Below are 19,323 nucleotides of genomic sequence, written 5' to 3'. Positions count from 1 at the left end.
TCTGTGAGGAGCTGTAGTAGGTACCGTAGGTGTATGAGACTTGAGACCCGGTGAGACGACACAGAGATGCGACTGTTCATTCTAAACAACAACGGCAGCTCCTGAAGAGGTTAGCGTAGATGCTGCGATAGCATCAGTTCTATCAGAACTGGAGAGTATCTCTTCTTTGAAAGAAGAGCAAAGAACGGCACTGAAGGCGATGTTTTTTGGCCTTCAGTTTGTTTCACTTTTGTTAGTTTGATTGACAGATGGTTCATCCAATCACCTGCCAAGTAGTTTTTGAAAGTGCCTACCCTTTTCTAAACACTTTCCAATGGCAGCTTCTCTGATGGTTCTGTGAAAACAAACAGCGTCAGGTTAAAGATCAACTGCCCCTGTTCCAGAAATCAATTTTAATGAAAGTCTATGTCTGTTACTATGGCAACTGATGCCCTGAAGATGACTTGCTATAAGGCAGGTTAACTTAGTCTTTACCTGTCCCAGTTTTCATGCTCTAAATCTCAACCAAGATGCTAGCATCAAACGCATTATTTTCTCCAAAACTCTACAATGCTGCCTCTCATTTTACTAAGGCCAGTTGGACAGTCTATCACGACCACCATCGTTTGAATATAAAAACAGCAGCATTTAATGCAACTAGAAAGATGATTTTGGAGCAGGGCTGTAGTCACACCTGAAGACTGTATAACAAAATAACAGACTGTTATTAGCAGTTAGGACAGTGCGCTACTCAGTGTCAATTTTATTTGGTCAAAGACAGAACATTGTGTCACAATCTGAGATACAACACGTCATCTTGGAATGGTAGCATACACCGCAGTTCATTTTAGATTGCGTAGTTTTAAAAGGGAAAGGTACGATTGGCATTTTATTGTGAAATAAAAATGGTATTTGTCTCGTGACAACATTTCCAAGGCATTCTGATGAACACTCTGAATTCCCATATTGGGGGGAAAACGTCTTTTCGAAATATAACCTAGTTATTTTCATCATTTAAGTAAATCAAGTAAAACTCATCAAACAGCATCACAGATTGGATCCAGCTTCTTGCAGATCATGATTGAACTCTTTATTTCCAGAATTGTTACTCTCATGTTAGACTATCGCGCCTACATATCAAAGTGCTGAATGTCCAAAACCTTTTGAAGACATTCAATTTCATATCTTTAACGGAGGTTTACATCAACATACAGTAACCAGTGCTTCTTGTCTCTCCAGTCATTGTAAAGTTAGTGCTTGAAGCTAGCAAATCAAAGTCATTGAGACAAAATGTGTAAGGGATAATGTACAGCGAGCCGGTCATAGATGTGAAAGAATCCCCGACGGGACGATGCTGATGGTGGCAGAGGGGTCTCTCATCGCCCTGAAGGGGATTCTTTCACAACAATGACTGGCTCACTGTACATTATCCCGATAATTATACGGCTACTTACAGAAGAAATCAATATTTTGACACAAAAACGGTCCGCCAGAGTCCCACATCAGAGCTGCGCCCATAGCAACGGTCTGTTATAAATAGCAACGGTCTGTTATACATGGCAACGGTCTGCTATACATAGCAACTGTCTATTATACATAGCAACGGTCTGTTATACATAGCAACAGTCTGCTATACATGGCAACGGTCTGTTATACATAGCAACGGTCTGCTATACATAGCAACGATCTGTTGTAGAGAAATTACAGACCGCAGAATGCCGCGATTGACAAATCAGAATCGAGTATTCAACACAGCCGTGTAATAAAAATTTTTTAACGCATAGTAAATAAATCAAAGACAAAGTGTAACATATTAAAGACATCTGCCTTCGTTAATCTTTTAAACTACTAAAATGAGTTTGAAAGGAAAAAATAGTCAAATGAAACCTGATTCAGAGGTTTAAGGCGATATTGTGGCAGCATGGTTGTGGCTTCATGTTAGAGCTTTTTCATGTTATCAGTTGGAGGAATGTCTGGCACCTTGTCCAGGCCGTCAACACAATAACAACAGGTGCCCCCTGACCTCCCTCCCATCTGCAGCTGCTTTGTAAACTGTACCAATACTACAAAGCTGAGGGAAGTTCTGAGGAGGGCAGACGGTCTGTGAATGGATGGACGCTGGTTTCGGGTTCCTGACTTGTAGCTGTGAATTTGTTAGGGACTAGTAGGGATGTCACGATACCAGAAAATTAGTAGTCGATACCAATACCAGTGAAATCCCACGATCCTTGATACCAATTTGACACCACAGTAAAAAAACAAAAGTAAAACAATAAATGCCATACAGTTCAACATCCACTCCTTTATTACCATTAACATACTGTTATTTGTTATGAAGTTAAACAGGTCTTAATTCCCTCTCTATAATCTATTTTATATCGCTGTGAAAACATCTCCTTCAAACAACTGGATTTATTCAAATTTCTCGCCAAAGACTGCATTTAACAAGTTTGCACTAGGGCTGTCAACGGATTAAAATATTCAATCACAATTAATCACATTTTTTCATCTGTTAAAAATGTACCTTAAAGGGAGATTTGTCAAGAATTTAATACTCTTATCAACATGGGAGTAGGCAAATATGTTGCTGTATGCAAACGTATGAATATATTTATTATTGGAAATCAATTAACACAAAACAATGACAAATATTGTCCAGAAACCCTCACAGGTACTGCATTTAGCATAAAACATATGCTCAAATCATAACATGGCAAACTGCAGCCCAACAGGCAACAACAGCTGTCAGTGTGTCAGTGTGCTGACTTGACTATGACTTGCCCCAAACTGCATGTGATTATCATAATGTGGGCATGTCTGTAAAGGGGAGACTCGTGGGTACCCATAGAACCCATTTACATTCACATATGTTGAGGTCAGAGGTCAAAGGACCTCTTTGAAAATGGCCATGACAGTTTTTCCTCGCCAAAATTTAGCGTAGGTTTGTAGTGTTATTTAGCCTCCTTTGCTACAAGATAGTATGACATGGTCGGTCCTGGCTTTAAAACTGAGCTCGCTACCACCTAAAAATGGCAAGTTGCATTAATGTGTTCAAGAAATTAGTGACGTTAAACAAATTTGCGATAAATGCATTATTTGGTGCTAACTTTGACAGCCCTAAAAAATATATATGTAAATTTTTAACAGCTGTACTAACCCTGGCTCAGGTTAAACCATTTGTATAACAGGAAAAAATGCATACAGAGAATGAATGCAATAGAACTTTCTTTTATTATCTAGTTTGAGAGATGTAAAATGTTGCCAAACTGCTGACATTTTGCCGATCAGTACTGCACATCTCAACAGAGATGAGAAAGAAGCGAGATTGCTACTTCTATCATCGATTTCAGATGCAGCAAACGTTTGATGATGTTAGTATCTAAGGAGTGATCCATCTCGCTTCTTTCTCATCTCTGTTGAGAGTTGCACTTGTGCAGTACCGTTCAGGCGGGATGTACGGATCGGGTAGCGAGTGGCGCGTATTGTTGTTGTTCCTGTGTAGCATAACTGAGCTGATAAATGATATTATAATCGGATCGGTGCATAGACTCACATCCTCGCTGATACCTGATCCATCATTTTAGATCTTTTAGATCTCTTTCTGTTTGGCTTCTTTCACTGCTCAACTTTCGAACATTTTTTCTCAGCACAAGACCGACTCACTGACAAAGAAGTATGATTAGGAATTTCACAAGATAGAGCTAACTATATTATCAATTCCACCTCATGGAGGAACACAGTGCTTACTTCACAATCTAGAATCACACACGTCTACTTACTGCTTTTCCAGATTATTCTTCATTCTGTACGTTTAGTTCATTCACCTGTTCATCAGTCCGCCCCCCTACTACTACTTCTTCTTCTTCTCCACTGTCTTAGTGAAGTTCTGGATGTCCTCGGCCATCAGCTGGGGCTCCTCCATGGCGGCGAAATGGCCACCGCGGGCCATGGGCGTGTAGCTCACGAGTTTACGGTACTTCTGTTGGACCCACAGTTTAGGAGTGTGCATCAGCTCGTCGGGGAAGCTGGCAAACCCGGTTGGGACGTACACGGGTATCCTGCGAAGAGACGATGGATGATTTTAACATTAGAGGTGATATTTATTGCAGGAAGCTAGTACACCTCACTGCCTGACCAACATGATAAAAACGAGCCATTCTGAACTGCACCTCAGTGTGATGTTTCCACTGGAAAAACTAATGATGTTCATGTTTCTAATTTAGGGACATGATCACCCTTAACAGCCTGTTTTAAGTAAAGAAGTCAAGCAAAATCCATTTATTTGTCATTTTATCCGCTCAAAATTCTTTGAAAGGTTCATTTTGGCTTGAAAACTGGGGCCCGGGACTCATGTATTGTAGCTGCATTATTAGAGATGTTCCGGTACCATTTTTTTCCATTCCGATACTTGAACGTGCAGCCAATACCAGCGTGATTTAAAAAAAATAATAATATATTGTATGGCCTGCCTCAGGTTAAATCCTTTGTAAAACATGAACAAATACATGGAATTGTAGAATTTATATCAACGTTGGAATGCGATTTCCAAAGTTTGTTGCTGCGGTTCGTCCTTTTTCCCCTTCGCCTTGGTGAAGTCATTGTGCTCTTTCGCGTGATGCGTCTTCAAATGTTTTATAAGATTGCTGGTGTTGAAATTGGCAACCCTTACTGCCACCCCTCAAAACGGGAGCCTTACATACTGGACATATCCCCGTCGTACTTGTTGGATTTTCCACTGTGAAATATCGCCAAATGGCTGACATTTTCCTCGCTCTGACTACCGTTACCGTTACCCTCTCCACCAGCATCGCACTGTTGTTGTTTGCTGTCGTCAAGTGACAAACTACCTGCAATCAGTTCTTCTTCGCTGCTCTAAAACAATAGTTTCCAGTGGCAGCCATGACACATCCAGGGCGACAGCACAGTGAAGGCTGCCGTTTTAGAGCGGCGAAGGAGAATTGATTTTACGGTTAAACAAGTTGATTTTTTAATAAATTATGGTATCAGATCGTACATAGACTGGTGTTCTCGCCGATACCCGATCCCAAAGTTTGAGCAGTATCGGACATATTTCCGATACTGGTATCAGTATCGCAACAACTCCATCCATTATACAGTCATTTAAATCGACAAATTAGTTCCCACTGTAAGTTTCTTCATCTGCTCTTCACTGGATCGTTCACATTAAACTCTGTGGTTGTCACTCACTTATAGTGAGGCTGGTCGAGGCCTTTGCCAAAGTTCTCCTTGTAGAACCTCATGGAGGAGACGATGCAGCCAGACGTCCAATAGATCATCACGTTAGTCAGCAGGTCATCTAGAGAGAACTTCCTGCAAGGCACCAAGATTTAATATTACAGTAATGAGGCCAGTGTTGCCAGATCAGATTGCCATTTTCCAGCCAAGTCACAACTTAAAACCCATCCCAATTCAATAAAAACCATGCCCAAATCATAACCTGTGTAAAACCATTACATGCACAACAGAAAACACATCATAAGCATATAAATCTGCATCAAATAACCAAAGATAAAAGGTTCGATAGGCTATCGCAACCCACAAAGAGTGCAGTCAGACAACCAAATACACAAATCCCCACGTCAATGTCAACGATGATGACGTCAACGTAAGTATCGGTCCTCCCTTATCCCTAATGACGATTGAATGCAACTCATGTCAATCAAATATTTCTCAAATAAATGAGTCAATAATATGAGGGAACGCTATTTTTCCCGCCCAACTCAATGAAAAGTAGCCCAATTGGGCTGAAACCAGCCCAATCTGGCAACACTGAATGAGGCTACTGAGTGGTACCCACTGCAGTAAACCCATCAATCATCCATATACTGGATTATTACTGTGGCAAATTTGACTCTTACAAACAACAATCCCATTTTACATGGAGCCTGGGGGCTACTCCTGATACATACAGTATGCTACTGCAACTGATGGTATTTAGAACTTACTGCATGTTTGTACTTGATAGTTTGATAAAATATCTTCATACTAGAGGATAATGAAAAGGATGTGGTGAGAGCAAATATCAGCACTTACTGACTCCCTTCTGTTCTACTCTAGTGTTTTATTTACCTGGTGAGCCCTCCGTCATCCAGGTTCCTGAAGTCCCTGCTCGTCCACGTGGAGAACTTCTCCAGAATGTAGGAAGCCAGACCCACTGGGGAGTCATTCAGTCCTCGACCTGAGGGGCAATTTGTCAGGGTTATGGATTTGTTGATTTAAAAATAACTAAAATAATAATACCGTTTAAGATTCCATTAACCTCGTCCACTCTGCAAACTTTAACGTCTTTCAGAGGCTGCAGCCGGCTAGAATGAAGGAGGGTAAATAACGCTCCGAAGTCCTAGCAAACTTAGGCTAAATTTTGGCGAGGGAAAAACTGTCATGGCCATTTTCAAATGAGTCCCTTGACCTCTGACCTCAAGATATGTGAATGAAAATGGGTTCTATGAGTGCCTACGAGTCTCCTCTCTACAGACATGCCTACTTTATGATAATCCCATGAATACTGGGGTCCCTAAACAGTCTGTATTTTTTTGTGGATCCAATGAGCCCGATTGTATTCATGTGTGATGATGTTAGTCCCCATTGTAGTCAGACCATTTTTGAAATTTTACCTCACTGTATAAAAAATGAAACATTGTGACGATAAAGTTTCTTAGCCACTGCTTTCCTAGCTAGATTGACAACAAGGGGGTTTCTGAGCAGTTTACAGAACAGAAGTGCTCACCATCCAATCACCGAAAAATGCAATTCTTGCAGAAATCTCTCAAATGTCAAAAGTTTCTGATACCAAATCACAGCATGGCTTTTTCTATGGTGTTCCTCAAGGTCTTGGTGTCTTAATGTGGTATTTTGGAGGGATTAGTGATCATTTTTATTAAATCTCCAGTGGTAAAAAAAATTGTTAAATTTAGCACCAAATCTGTGCAACAACTGGTATAAACCCAAAAAGTGCGGCAACAACTTATGAGGCAAAATAGAGCATGGGGATGGACATCATATTCTTATACTTCTTCTTCTACTTCAAAAAAAAAGAAAAAAGAAAAAAGAAAAAAATGGGTCTATGAAAGAATGGGGTAGAGTGGAAGAGGTTAACCTTTTAAAACTATACTGAAGCCAGTCTAGAGTCACAGCTCGCAGGTTGCCAGGTCCTTACCCACGGTGTCAGGCTTGGTGGCCTGGATGTGCATGTAGCCAAACTCTTTGATGGACTCCACCACCAGTTTCTCCATGCAGGGGTAGAGACGCTGGATATCCATGTCAGTGAAGCCAAACAGCTTCGGGAAACGGCGGCCGAGCAGGATGGATAAAGTCACGGACAGCCCCAGCTTGGAGGGCGGGGCAAAGTTCACATGCAAGCCTCTGACTGTCCTGGGGTATGGAAACAAACAAAAGAAGAACACAGGCCAATGTAGTAATACCTTATTTGAGCATTTACAAAAAAAAGGTGTGTGTGTCAGGTGTTGAGGAAGTTCTTGTGTGTCTTACTTGGGCTCCAGCTGAGCCATGTTGGTGGTGACCAGCCAGCCCCAGTCTCCTCCATGAGCGTAGAACTGCTGGAAGCCCAGGCGCTTCATCAGTTTGTGGAAGATGCGTGCTGCACAAACTGAATCAAAACCTGTTTACACACAAACACACACATTTAGAAATTGCAGTTTGAACCCACACAGTTTCTACAGGAAAAGGGATGACGTAAATGCTTCCACATCAATATGGAATGGATTTTGGAGGAAATTAACTCAGAAGGCCCTGGTCAAACAACATTCTCTACATAACATTTTTTTTGTTTGTACATTGTGTCAGCTCATCAGATATCTAACTATCAAGCAAGGAATCTCTTTATGTGGGTGTGTCCACATATCTTGAGAACCGTTCATCCGATCTACTTCACACTTGGCAGGAGTATTGCTGAGGACCCAAGGGAGTGGTGTCGAAAGTGGTGTAATTTGGCCAGATGGTGGTGCTATAACAATAAACTTTACATTTTGGCCTGTAGCTTTTGAACCCTAAGTCTCAAAACAAAACAAAAACAATTTTTTTCCTGGATTTTGTGGGTCCAGATGAATCTATCCATATAAGCCACACCCATTTACATCTAAAATGATTTACCGCCCGCAAAAAAATGTCATATCTCCTGAACGCTTTGTGCTATTGGGACCACATTTGGTGGACATGTGTAGATATAATGTCTGACTGACCATGGCAAATTTGGTGCCATTTGACCAATAGGTGGCGCTGTAGCAGCATCAAGTAATTATAAACAAAGGAATCTCTGTCTATCTGTGTATAAACGTATGACTGTCCTTCTGTTATCTCGAGAACCGTTAATCCAATCAACACTTGGCGGGTGCAAGCAGCCATAACGCAGTTGTCGACAACGCTGCCAAGCAATCAGCCCGTTCCAGACAGGTACGCGCTCCAAACGGGCACTGCACTAGTGCCTTACTAAAGCCAAAACAATCTAGCCCTGCAATATTTGAATAAACTCAGATCTTCCAACTTTACATGTGTTTATGTTGTGTTTCTGTAAATGGACAACATTTCAATCCCATTGGGTCTTCATCAAGTCAAAACCTAGCATCAATAGTTCTCCACGTGTGCAAGAAAAAAAACTTTCCAGACTCACCTTTCTTATGTGGTGCTTCCGAAAACCCGTACCCTGGTATGGAGGGACACACCACCTCGAACACAAGGCCATGCGGGTCTGATGGTTCTGTTAGCAGAGGGATCAATCCGTAGAACTCATAGAAGGAGCCAGGCCAGCCATGAACCATTATCAGAGGAATAGCAGTAGATCCCTCCGGCACCGTCTTGGGCTTCACATGCAGGTAATGGACATCAATGCCTGAGCGGCAGTAAGAATGAGTTAGAGATTAGAGGATGATATGTTCTTCATGAATGTGTCAGCCGTGCAGCCTCACCTTCGATGTTGGTTTTGAAGTGGGGGTACTGGTTGAGTTTGTCAACCTGCCTCCTCCAGTCAAAGTCATTTCTCCAGTAAGAGACCACCTTCTGCAGGTAGTGGGAGTTGAAGCCATAATTAAACTGGCTGTCCTCCAGTGAAGGAACAGGGCGGGTGTTGTCTATCCTCCTGTAGAGGTCCTGACAAAAAGGTAAAGAGAGACATGTGGGAGCGTGAGTAAATGCTATGGAGTGACCATTTTGAGTGACAAACAAAGAGGCAATCTAACCTCCAGCTCTCCATCACTGGTGGTGACTTTAAAGGGGCGAATGGTGATGTCCTCCCCACCATCAGGGGGTGCGCCGGCCCCCCACCAGCCATCCTCTGTCTTTAGAACCCGGGTCCTGCTCCTCTGAACCAGGAAGAAGATCAGTCCTCCAATCACCAGGGCAACCAGCACCTCTGTGAACATGGTGCTCAGTGTCTGTGCTGGGACGGGGGATGGATGGATGGATGGATGGATGGATGGATGGAAATAAGATATCATTAAAACTACACAATATTACATAAAACTGAGCAATCTGTCTGTTATCACAGTAATCTATTATAAATGTGCTATTACATAATTGTACCATTAAAGTAGGTACAGTATATATTCTTTGGCCTTTATTAATAATTGTTAGGGACGCATCGATTGTGAAATTCTGGGCCCATACCGATGTTTTTCGTTATTTTGTTTTTGCTGTCCTCTTCATTATAAAAAAATAACTGAGCTGTTTTATAATCATTCAGCATTTCATTACACTGTCTTTGAATCAGCACAAATTAAATCATACGCATTTATGAAACAAACTTTGATATAACCTTCTTTCACATGAAAAAGATTCTTTTTTTTTTAACAACTGCTTCTAAAAGCCTTTTAGCTGCTATACAACTACCTACTCAATGAGAAGAATGGTTCAATCCTCACACAGGCCAACAAAAATATTTGTTTTGTGAAACATAAGTTGAATGTAAAAGTAAAAGCGACTAGAAATATTAGCAGCGTTTCTCACGCATGGACTTAACTTGGGTGGGCTGCCCATATATTAACGGCCACATAAGTATATTTGGTGACCCATTTTAGAATTTTTACATCCGCCAATGACAAAGGCCTAGGAAGGAGGTTATGTTTTCACCAGCGTTGGTTTGTTGGTTTGTTGGTTTGTCTGTTAGCAGGATTACTCCAAAAGTTTGCAATAGATTTGAATAAAATTTTTTGGACAATCCATTAGATTTTGGGGGCGATCCGGATCATGATCCGGATTCAGGATTTTTTTTAAGGATACAGACATAACAAGGCTGCTGAATGAGAGAGGCATCCGCTGATACGTCGCACGGAAATACACCGTGTTAATAATAAGCCGACCACCTCACGGTACCGCCAGCTGTGAGCTGTGATCTGTTTTTAAAGTCAGGCACCTTGGCGGAGGTCTGGGCTCTCCGAGTGCCATTTTAGTTATTTATTTATCCGTCGAAGAGAACGACACCATCTGGGATCGATTAACTAGAAGCACCCGCCATCATGCCAGAGTCGCGTCCAGCCAGTGGCTCCTTCTCTGAATCAGCAGCTGGTTCCTGTCGCCGAGAACGACCACAAATAACCAACACAACAAGGCGAATATCGTCCGATACCGATATTCAGCCAATAAATAGGTGCATCCCTAAAAATTGTAATGGCTTATTATACCTGATATAGACAAAATAATAACAAATCATTACAGTATAACTACACATGGCAAAATCAACATTTTGTCTTGCTAAAACTAAATAAATGGATTGAATGAAAGACTTATCAACACAGAAATATGAGTGAAACTTATCCCGGTGACTTTCTCTGACAGCGGTGTAATTTGAGTCTGGGGAACAATGGTTTCATCAGTCATGAGATTAGAGGAAAAAGCAGCCAAACAAAAGTGTCAGTGTTGTTGTGGTGGTGGCCAGCTGACAGGATTAGGTAGAGAACAGAGCTGACCAGATCCCCTCAGTCACTGGGTCTGCTGAGACCTGCATGACCGAGCTTTTCTCATTCAGGAGAGCTGCGAGCATGGAAACACACCGACCACTGCACCGCCGTGCTCTGTTCTAACACTTCATTTACATGTAGCCAGCAGGCATGTCTTGTATCCAGACCGAGCTACCGCAGCTCAAACAGCCGTCCATTACAGCAGTGATTGTCAAAGTGGGGTCCGTGGCACTCTGTCAGGGGGTCCACGAAACAATTTGCTATAAAAAATTGTGCTGTATCATTAAAAAGTGCAGGTGGACACAATTTGCGCCAATAAAACGAGCATATTGCATCCATTACGCCCACCCACGATAGATTTGAGCCGATAGAAACTCTGATACGATTGTTACACACAGCAATAAGTTCATTATTTTCAAGTTGAAGCACTTACTAGCAGTTTGCTTCAGACTGGTGAGTTTAAATATCTGGATTTATTAGGAATATGCCAGTCTTGCTCCTGTTAATTTTCTGAAATGGTTCATTAATTACTTGAAATGTAGGCTATAAATACTGTTCAGTTGAGTCAAAATGCAATTTGAATAAAATCACCCTCTGTTTAAAGGTATATAAGTGGTGTTAACATTCATTATTCCACTGCTGTGTTGAATACTCGATTCTGATTGGTCAATCACGGCGTTCTATGGTCTGTTATTGCTTTATAGCAGACCGTTGCTATGTATAACAGACCGTTGCTATGGGCGCAGTTCTGATGTCAGACTCTGGAAGACCGTTTTAGTATCAAATTATTGTGAAATAAACCCCTTCAGGGCAATGCAAGGTGCCTGCCTTCAAGGGTTTTTTATTTCACAACAGTTACCCGCTCGCTGTACATTATCCCTTACATAACATTGCAAATTTCCCCGGTGTGGGACTAATAAAGGATTTTCTCATCTTATCTTAACATGATTCACATTGAAATGTGTTTCTGTTTATCACTATGAAACAGGTCTGAAGTATTTAGGGTTGAAAATATTAGAATTAGGGCCGTCAAAGTTAACGCGTTAACGCGCCTTGAAATGCATTAAAACGGAGCATTTCAGACAGAGGGTAAATACAGGTATATTCAGGCAGACAGTATGAGGAAAATAAAGGGGTTTTTTTAACTTTAAAGCATGTAAACATGTTCTAGTAGAAACACAAAATACAAGTATGAATCTGAAAATTAGCATAATAAGGAACCTTTAAGATACATTTTGAACAGATAAAAAAATGTGTGATTAATTTACATTTAACCGTGATTAACTATGGACAATCGTGCGATTAATCATGCGAGATCTAAGAGTACAAATGCTAGTAAGCATATATGCTTAATTGGTGTTATGATTAAGAGGGGGGTCCTTGGGAAATTTCCAACCCTGTTAAGAGGTCCCTGACCCAGAGACCAGTCTGGACTGACACTGGGGACAGGATATGACACACAAGACAATGTGAGTGGAGTTCAACGAGCTGTCCACTGAGCCAGCACAGCACAGTACAGGCCCCTCACTCACACTCACATTACAGACAGCAACAACAGAAGTATCTGTGTGCTACAGTGTGATTAGCAGAAACAAGACCGTGGCTCTATATTACAGGTGCTAGCTAACGTCAATAACAGCCAGACAGAGAGAAGTTTACGTAACTAACTTAACAGCTAACAAACTTATCAAGTACGAAAGTCCACATTTTTTACTACGCACTTTGTATTGAAGCTGACCGTTACACGTTACCGTTACTTTAAGTCGTTAAGCTGACTGTAACGTAACATTACATTTACGTAAACTCAACGCAACTTGACTTTAACTCGGTCTAAACAGTCACTATTTCAGATGCATGAGGCCAACGACACGTTCAAGAGGATTCAACAGTCAATGAAACATTAGCTGCAGTCAGACGGGACTCAAAGGTTGTAGTTGTGTTACCTGTTCTCTCGTGCCGCTGCAGTATCACACCGTGTGGAGCTGGACTGGTCGGTCGGTGCTCTGCTGGTCCGGTTCAACCTCCTCCTCCTCCTCCTCCTCCTCACTAGAACTAACGTTAGCTCACTCTGCTTCAAGTTAGCTTCAAACTTGGACTAACTTTTACGTCCAGCTGCATGGACACATTATTATGTAAATGTCTTGCTTGTAATTCTGCGCGTATGAAGGGAAAATATGTGAGGATAACAATTCTTCCTGAGAACTGAACTGTGTGGAAATGCCACAGGTGCATGATGGGATATGTAGTATTCTGCGGGATGAAGACTGGCCTAGCGGACTACAGGTGTTGTCAGGTTTGTGCTACTGAACCCAAACTGCAGTTTGAAATTATAACATTCATCCAAAATATAGAATGAAGATTAACGTTATTTTTTACACGAAAATGTCTTCAATTTGCACCACAGAGAGAAACATTTGTTAGACCTGTAAAAAATTATAAAGCAAAATTTAAACATGACTTTTGAAGATTTTCATTTTTAAAGGAACTAGCATGCAACTTTTTTTTTTTTAAATCGTGATTAGTTTATCGGTGCCTTCAAATGAAACTCGTGAGCTCGTGTTTACAACATGGGAAGTCGTGTACACGATATGCTTGGCGTTCAAGTGGTTAAGTGGTGAGAACGCCGCTGTTAAGCAACGGCAATATTAACTTTACTGTCGGCGTCTAGAAGCCACAGAGGCTAACAATTTAGCAAGCTAGCAAGCGGTTAACATAATGCAGGGAATACAAAGGCACAATGACAGAGGAAAAAGATGAGGCCGTTGGGAATTTCAACATTTTCCTCAGACATATTATAAAATTACGAAGAAATACAAAATTACAATATATTAACTTATTATGCACCGAAAAAATAACTTCCGCCATTTCTGTCAACATGAAAAAACACGTCACAAGTCGTGAACTTCAGAAACTTTCCACTTCCGAGGTCGTGAATACGACATGAGGGGGGCGTTCATATGGACTCATCTCGTAAAAATGGTAAACACGACCCCATCTGAAGGCACCATAACTCTCTTTCTTAGGAACATTGCTCAGCTTTGTTATTACCCAACATACCACATCCTGTAAAGCTGAAATCATGCATGTTTATGGTTCTTAAAGGTAGGGTTGGTAGTCCTGTTTAAATACATATTTTTGCTGTATTTGTTGAAAAATATTTGTTGAAGACAAAAAAAAGAAAAAAATCTGGTATCTGTTGCTGTCGAAGGACTGTAAAGTCTGCCAGCCCGAGCACTCTCAGAGAGGCCAAGTCCCGCCCCTTCCAGTGGACCACCATGAGACATTATTTTGGAAAAAATATGAACGGTAGTCAACGGAGAGACAGGTTTTTTTGTTGTTGTTGTTTTTAAATTGCGCCATGACTCACACATATGATGTTTGTCAATTTAAAACATAATTTTGCAACTCAAGAAAGTATCAGACTGTGAAAATACTTCATTAGAAAGACGACACACCCAAAAGTGGCATAGTGACGTCCCTCTCTCTGAAGCTACGATGTCTGTGTTTCCTACTGGGATGTATTCACACCAGCAACGGGTCTGATTGTTTTTTAACTTCCCGGCTGATAAAAAGACCAGGAGTTGCTGGATAAAACACATCAAGTCAGATAACATGCATGGTCATAGCTAAGTTAGCTAGCCAGCTAGTGTTGGTGACGTATAATATACGAGACGAGAGTTGTAGTTCATCGAGCGGTTTCACACAAAACTAAATAATACTACGACAAACTGAGACTTTCTTGACTTGCAATTTAGGTTTTACTGTACCTATTTTTTCCAAAATTAGGTCCCATGGGGTCCACCAGAAGGGGAGGGACTTCGCCTCTCTGTTGCACGTCACCGGAGTCTTCCACAAGCTGCTAGCTTGACAGCTGAGAGTACTAATGATAGTCATGTTCGTTGTTTACGTTCATAATGATCATTTTGGGGGAGTGTCTTTGGAGGGAGGCCTGAAGGGACGGACTGTCATTGCTGCCGACTTGGTGACTTTCTCTCTAGATTTAGGGACTTTTGGAGCTAGTGCTGCTAGCTACTTTCATTGGAAAAGAGTTGGCAACATTAGGCTGGGTTTTTCAGTTGGATGATTTCTAAAATCTAGTGTACTCTTGCTAGTTTCTCAGCATAACCGACCATACCTTTAACACGTTGCATACAACACCAGATGATTACAGGAAAGATACTGGCAGCACTGGGGTAAATAAACATTTATTGAACATGTAACGCAATGATTCTCAGACGACAAAATGGCATTTGGAGGTGTGGTGGGGGAGTTCTCCACACTGTCGTTAGGAAATCAGAAGGTCCTGCTTCATTCATGTGGCACGAGTCCATGAAGGAAAATAAAAAGAAACCAATCACTGTGCTGAAACTGAATCCAACACAGCTACATAGATGTAAAAAGAAAAAAACATGCAATGTCTTCATTGCTCACCCTCTTTATAACTGAAAATAAAGGTGCCAAAGCTGCTTACACTGCAGCAGTGGATTTGTACTTTTTGGACACTTAGTCCCACATTACCCCCAAACACCTATCATCTTCCTTCCTCTACATTTCCTAAAATGTCCCTGCGGCCTACACTGACCTTACTTCATACAGTAATATCATCAGAGATGTGATCACAATGCCTGAGAAGTAAAAGCAGGATAACTGGATTTTTAATGATTAAGGTATCGTAATAAAAAAAAAATACTGAGAGAATAAAATATATACAGTATATGACATCTCTGACAGTATTAAATCAGTGTAGGCAGCCAGATCACCCTCACCACATTCCCATCTCTCAGACTCCACATTGCACTCAGATGGTACTGTGCTCTCTCCACAACCACTGTATCCACTGAACTCAGTCCAGGTGCTCCAGAAGGTCAGTGCTTCTGGAGCATTTTAGTCCGTCTCCATGGACCCGCTGTGCGTCTCCTTGGAAACCATGAGTCTCATCAGTTTTCCGTGAAGCTTCTCGATCTTCTTCACGTCCTGGGCCTGGTCCGTCTTGTACTGTAAACACTGCGGAGACGGATAAAAGACTTCATGAGGGCAATGGCAGCTGCTATTACATTGAATTGACCAATTGGGGTGACGGCACAATCATTTTTACGTCAGAGATTAAGAAGTCACATATCAAATATGGAATTCTAAAAGTTTTTTTTTTTTTTTTTTTTGCTTGACTTGCTCCTTTGCCCGTGTTGCCCAGAAAAATGAAGCCTACTAACTTTTCCCTCTCTTGATTCTTCCTCAAGCACCAGCAGGTCAACATTTTCACTTTTCCAGAGAAGTATGTTTTCATCTACAAGATGGATTGGTACAGAAGTTTGTATCCCCACGAGGATGAAACCAAGGCCCAGACTAACCCGACATCAAAGAACTAGCGGCAACAAAGGCCGACTGTTGCGTTGCCTTCAGTCGCCTGTGTCTTGACTACAGCCGACGGCCAGTTAGCGCGCACGTTCCATACCTGCGTGAGATGAAATAACTCTCCACACCAGCAGGCAGCAGTAGCCTGTATTCATCATTCAAAAAGGGAAACCCGAAGACCGAGGAGGGCGGATAGACAAGCCGTTGTTATGATACGTACATGAAACAAAGCGGCGTTTGCCGACCATTTTCACACCACTCTCACTCACCACTTAGCTTCATTCCAGACGGCCATGTCGCTGTGAAAATATGAGATGAAGATGAAAAATGAGAAAAGCCTTCTGTGTGTCCTCTTGACTTTACTCTAAGTGAGGCTTGCTTTCCTGACTTCCGTTTCTCTACTTGTGCACTGATTCGTTTTAGCTTAACAGCCAATCAGAGTGATTTCTCTCACCGAAGGGCTCCGCCACCGATTCCACATGATAAATCAGCCAAAAAAACTCAGACACAGGCAGGCTAGAGCCGATGGTGCGGGACACACCGCATAAACTAGGCTGACAGACGCTCACCGACGGCCCCAAACTGTCCGACGGCCGACTGACGGCTTGGTGTGTCGGGCCTTTAGTGAAACTCAGCGGTGTAGTGGTCGTCAGGTAGATGAGTAGTAGGTTAAGAACGTACGTGCTAACTGGCCGTTGGCTGTAGTCTCTGCGGTGTGTTCAAGTGCAACTTGTCGGCCAAGACAAAGGCGACGTGAGGCGACAACAGTCAGCCTTCATAGCTGCTAATTCTTTGATGTTGGGTTGGAATGTCTGGGCCTTTTCTGAGGAGGAAGTGGGTATATTCCAATGTCTTTTTGGCTGATGGGTGGGTATGCTATTCACAGCCAGAAAAAAAGGTGGGTATATCCCATATACATGCCCTCCACTACACCACTGGTGATACTGGTAATCCCCTTACTTCATCAGGTTTGTCCAATACACTAGTTTATCTATCAAACACATTGGTTTTCTTAACAATCAGCACGCTAACCTCACAGAGCTGCTAGGCTGTCTGTAGACACACTGCATACAGTTAGACGATGATTCTATCAATCAAGAGAAAACTAATTATTACAGTTGAGTATTTTAAAGTACAAAGTATCAGCCTCACAGTTGTTGACAACTGCTAACGTTTCCACGTGACACGTCACTATAAATCGGATATTCTGGTACTCTACCTCAGTTTACACACACCCACCCAGGGTTTAAAAAATGTTTTTTCTGAGAATTGATAGATACAGTATCACAAAACATAATATTTCAATACTCGATATTTTCGTCCACCCCTAGTAAACACTGACAGTAGTGGTAACAGACAGTAGAAATATGGATCAGGTGCTTTTTAAAAATAATATTTCTTATTATAAGGAATCTGTCATCATGGCAGGTGGCCTGAAAGTTTTACCTGCCACAACCAACATTTAGCCTGTTATCTGGCAGCTGGCAGGTGATCATTTCATTCCCTGCACGCACCGTTTTCCCAGCCAACTAACGTGAATACATTATACACGAAACATAGGTGTAATGTTCTATAGGTCTCTGATGTAAACATGATCATTTCCATCATGTGTTACTATCTAAACATGATGTCCTCGTGTCTCTTACCACGGCATTGTCTGTCACTTTAATGCACAGGTTCCCGTCGCAGTGTCTGTACTTGAGAACCACTCGGACCTGGTAACAGAAAGAAAAGCAGGTAAAGATCAGAGCAGCAGTCAGACCACATTCACACCGCTGACGAGCTAACCGGCTAACAAGGTACCCAGCTAGCATCTGCTAACCTCCTTCTAAAACAACGTGTTTTCACCTTCATGGGGTCTGTCAGGTAGAGCTTTTCTGCTGCGCGGGCGAACTCCTCCCAGGTCTGAAAGTAAGGCATTATTGTACCGAAGCGAAGCTGCTATTAAACCAAACAATCGGTCTGAATCGGTCGAGCAGGTCGTGTTAATTTCAGAACACCACATCAGCACCAGCGAGGACACAGCGAATCAGAGCGAAGAGAACGGGATGACGAAACCACGTCCGGGTTACAGTTTCAAAACAAAAGCACGTCAAGCACACACTATGAAGATTGTTGATATTTAATAGTGAATCAAAAACAGAAAGCTGAATTAAGTGATGAGTATTTTAATGTATATGGGAACACCTCCATTCAAGATTAAAATGTATCATAACAAAAGTCTCACTGACAAAGAGGCTATGAAGTTCCCATTCATTAGCTACCACTAACCCTAACCTTTACACCCACGTTTTATATACTAATAAACAAAGCAACGCCGTCTGTTGATCGTGATTGTGTATAGTGGGTTGAATTAACTAGTTAGCATCAATGTAATAGGCTACACAGCAACTACTGCCTCTTGATCGATGGTCCCAACGGACCTTTGTTTTGAAATGATCCTTAGTCGCAAGACCGGAAGTATTCCTTCTTATGCTTCTTCTTCTTCTTCTTCTTCTTCTTCTTCTTCTTATAAGTGTTGTCAAACCACCTTAGATGCGCATTACCGCCACCTATTGGAAAGAGCAGTACATTGGCAGTAAAATAAAAAAAACTAACAAAAACGAAACAAAACAAATATTAATAATTGAAAGAATTAAATTCTCTCGATCATTCCTGTTGAATTAATTAGAAGATTGGGTAACACTTTATAATAATCATCATGTATAAATGGTAAATTGATAGTTAATTAAACTAGTTATTTTACTGTAAACAAACAACAAATTAACTGATTAATACTGTTTACTAATTATTAGTAATATAGTAATACTATAATTGATGTTATTTTAATTTATATTTTTTTATTTATATATATATATACAATATAAACATTACATAGATAAATAAACTGATAATAAATACTTTACTAATGTAATCAGAGTGTAATTGTTATCGTTTCTTATCAGCTATGATACAATGTAGAATTTATAAACCAAATTGTTTCATATTACACAAACTAATGATATAATAAAAAAAATTATAGCATTACTAATAATTAGTAAACATGATTAATTATCACTTCAGT

General features: G+C 41.2%; 2 protein-coding genes across 3 annotated transcripts; both read right to left on the bottom strand.

The window, feature by feature from the left end:
* Positions 1 to 3,082: 3,082 nt before the first annotated feature.
* On the bottom strand, positions 3,083 to 13,095 carry ephx1 (epoxide hydrolase 1, microsomal (xenobiotic)). Of its 2 annotated transcripts, none has more exons than XM_037751740.1 (9): positions 12,851 to 13,095; positions 9,192 to 9,386; positions 8,922 to 9,102; positions 8,627 to 8,845; positions 7,489 to 7,618; positions 7,157 to 7,371; positions 6,070 to 6,178; positions 5,188 to 5,310; positions 3,083 to 4,037 (listed from the first exon to the last, which is right to left on the bottom strand). In XM_037751740.1, the coding sequence occupies exons 2-9, from the start codon at positions 9,372 to 9,374 to the stop codon at positions 3,830 to 3,832; spliced, it is 1,368 nt and encodes a 455-aa protein (XP_037607668.1). In that variant the 5' UTR covers positions 9,375 to 9,386; positions 12,851 to 13,095; the 3' UTR covers positions 3,083 to 3,829. The 2 variants fall into 2 exon arrangements, with proteins under 2 accessions (XP_037607668.1, XP_037607667.1); XM_037751739.1 differs by having other exon boundaries at positions 9,192 to 9,391; positions 12,851 to 13,094.
* Positions 13,096 to 15,096: 2,001 nt separating this feature from the next.
* srp9 (signal recognition particle 9) lies at positions 15,097 to 18,674 on the bottom strand. Its single transcript, XM_037751757.1, has 3 exons — positions 18,108 to 18,674; positions 17,906 to 17,974; positions 15,097 to 15,911 (listed from the first exon to the last, which is right to left on the bottom strand). Exons 1-3 carry the CDS (start codon positions 18,177 to 18,179, stop codon positions 15,792 to 15,794), a joined length of 261 nt encoding a protein of 86 aa, XP_037607685.1. The 5' UTR covers positions 18,180 to 18,674; the 3' UTR covers positions 15,097 to 15,791.
* Between the last annotated feature and the right edge of the window lie 649 nt (positions 18,675 to 19,323).

The sequence above is a fragment of the Sebastes umbrosus genome, chromosome 18, assembly GCF_015220745.1.
Source record: "Sebastes umbrosus isolate fSebUmb1 chromosome 18, fSebUmb1.pri, whole genome shotgun sequence".
NCBI classification, from domain to species: domain Eukaryota; kingdom Metazoa; phylum Chordata; class Actinopteri; order Perciformes; family Sebastidae; genus Sebastes; species Sebastes umbrosus.
The sequence above is the reverse complement of the archived record's forward strand: the minus strand, read 5'-3'. Positions and strand labels throughout refer to the sequence as shown.

Excerpts from the sequence above, each read along its gene's own strand:
- srp9 (XM_037751757.1), bottom strand. The coding sequence starts at position 18,179 with ATGCCTTACTTTCAGACCTGGGAGGAGTTCGCCCGCGCAGCAGAAAAG. Across the intron at positions 17,975-18,107 it reads ACCTGACAGACCCCATGAAG|GTCCGAGTGGTTCTCAAGTA; the intron begins GTGAAAACACGT and ends TTCTGTTACCAG. Across the intron at positions 15,912-17,905 it reads AAGTGACAGACAATGCCGTG|TGTTTACAGTACAAGACGGA; the intron begins GTAAGAGACACG and ends CCGTCTCCGCAG.
- ephx1 (XM_037751740.1), bottom strand. The coding sequence starts at position 9,374 with ATGTTCACAGAGGTGCTGGTTGCCCTGGTGATTGGAGGACTGATCTTC. Across the intron at positions 8,846-8,921 it reads CTTCAAAACCAACATCGAAG|GCATTGATGTCCATTACCTG; the intron begins GTGAGGCTGCAC and ends ACTGCCGCTCAG. Across the intron at positions 4,038-5,187 it reads CTCGACCAGCCTCACTATAA|GATACCCGTGTACGTCCCAA; the intron begins GTGAGTGACAAC and ends GTCTCTTCGCAG.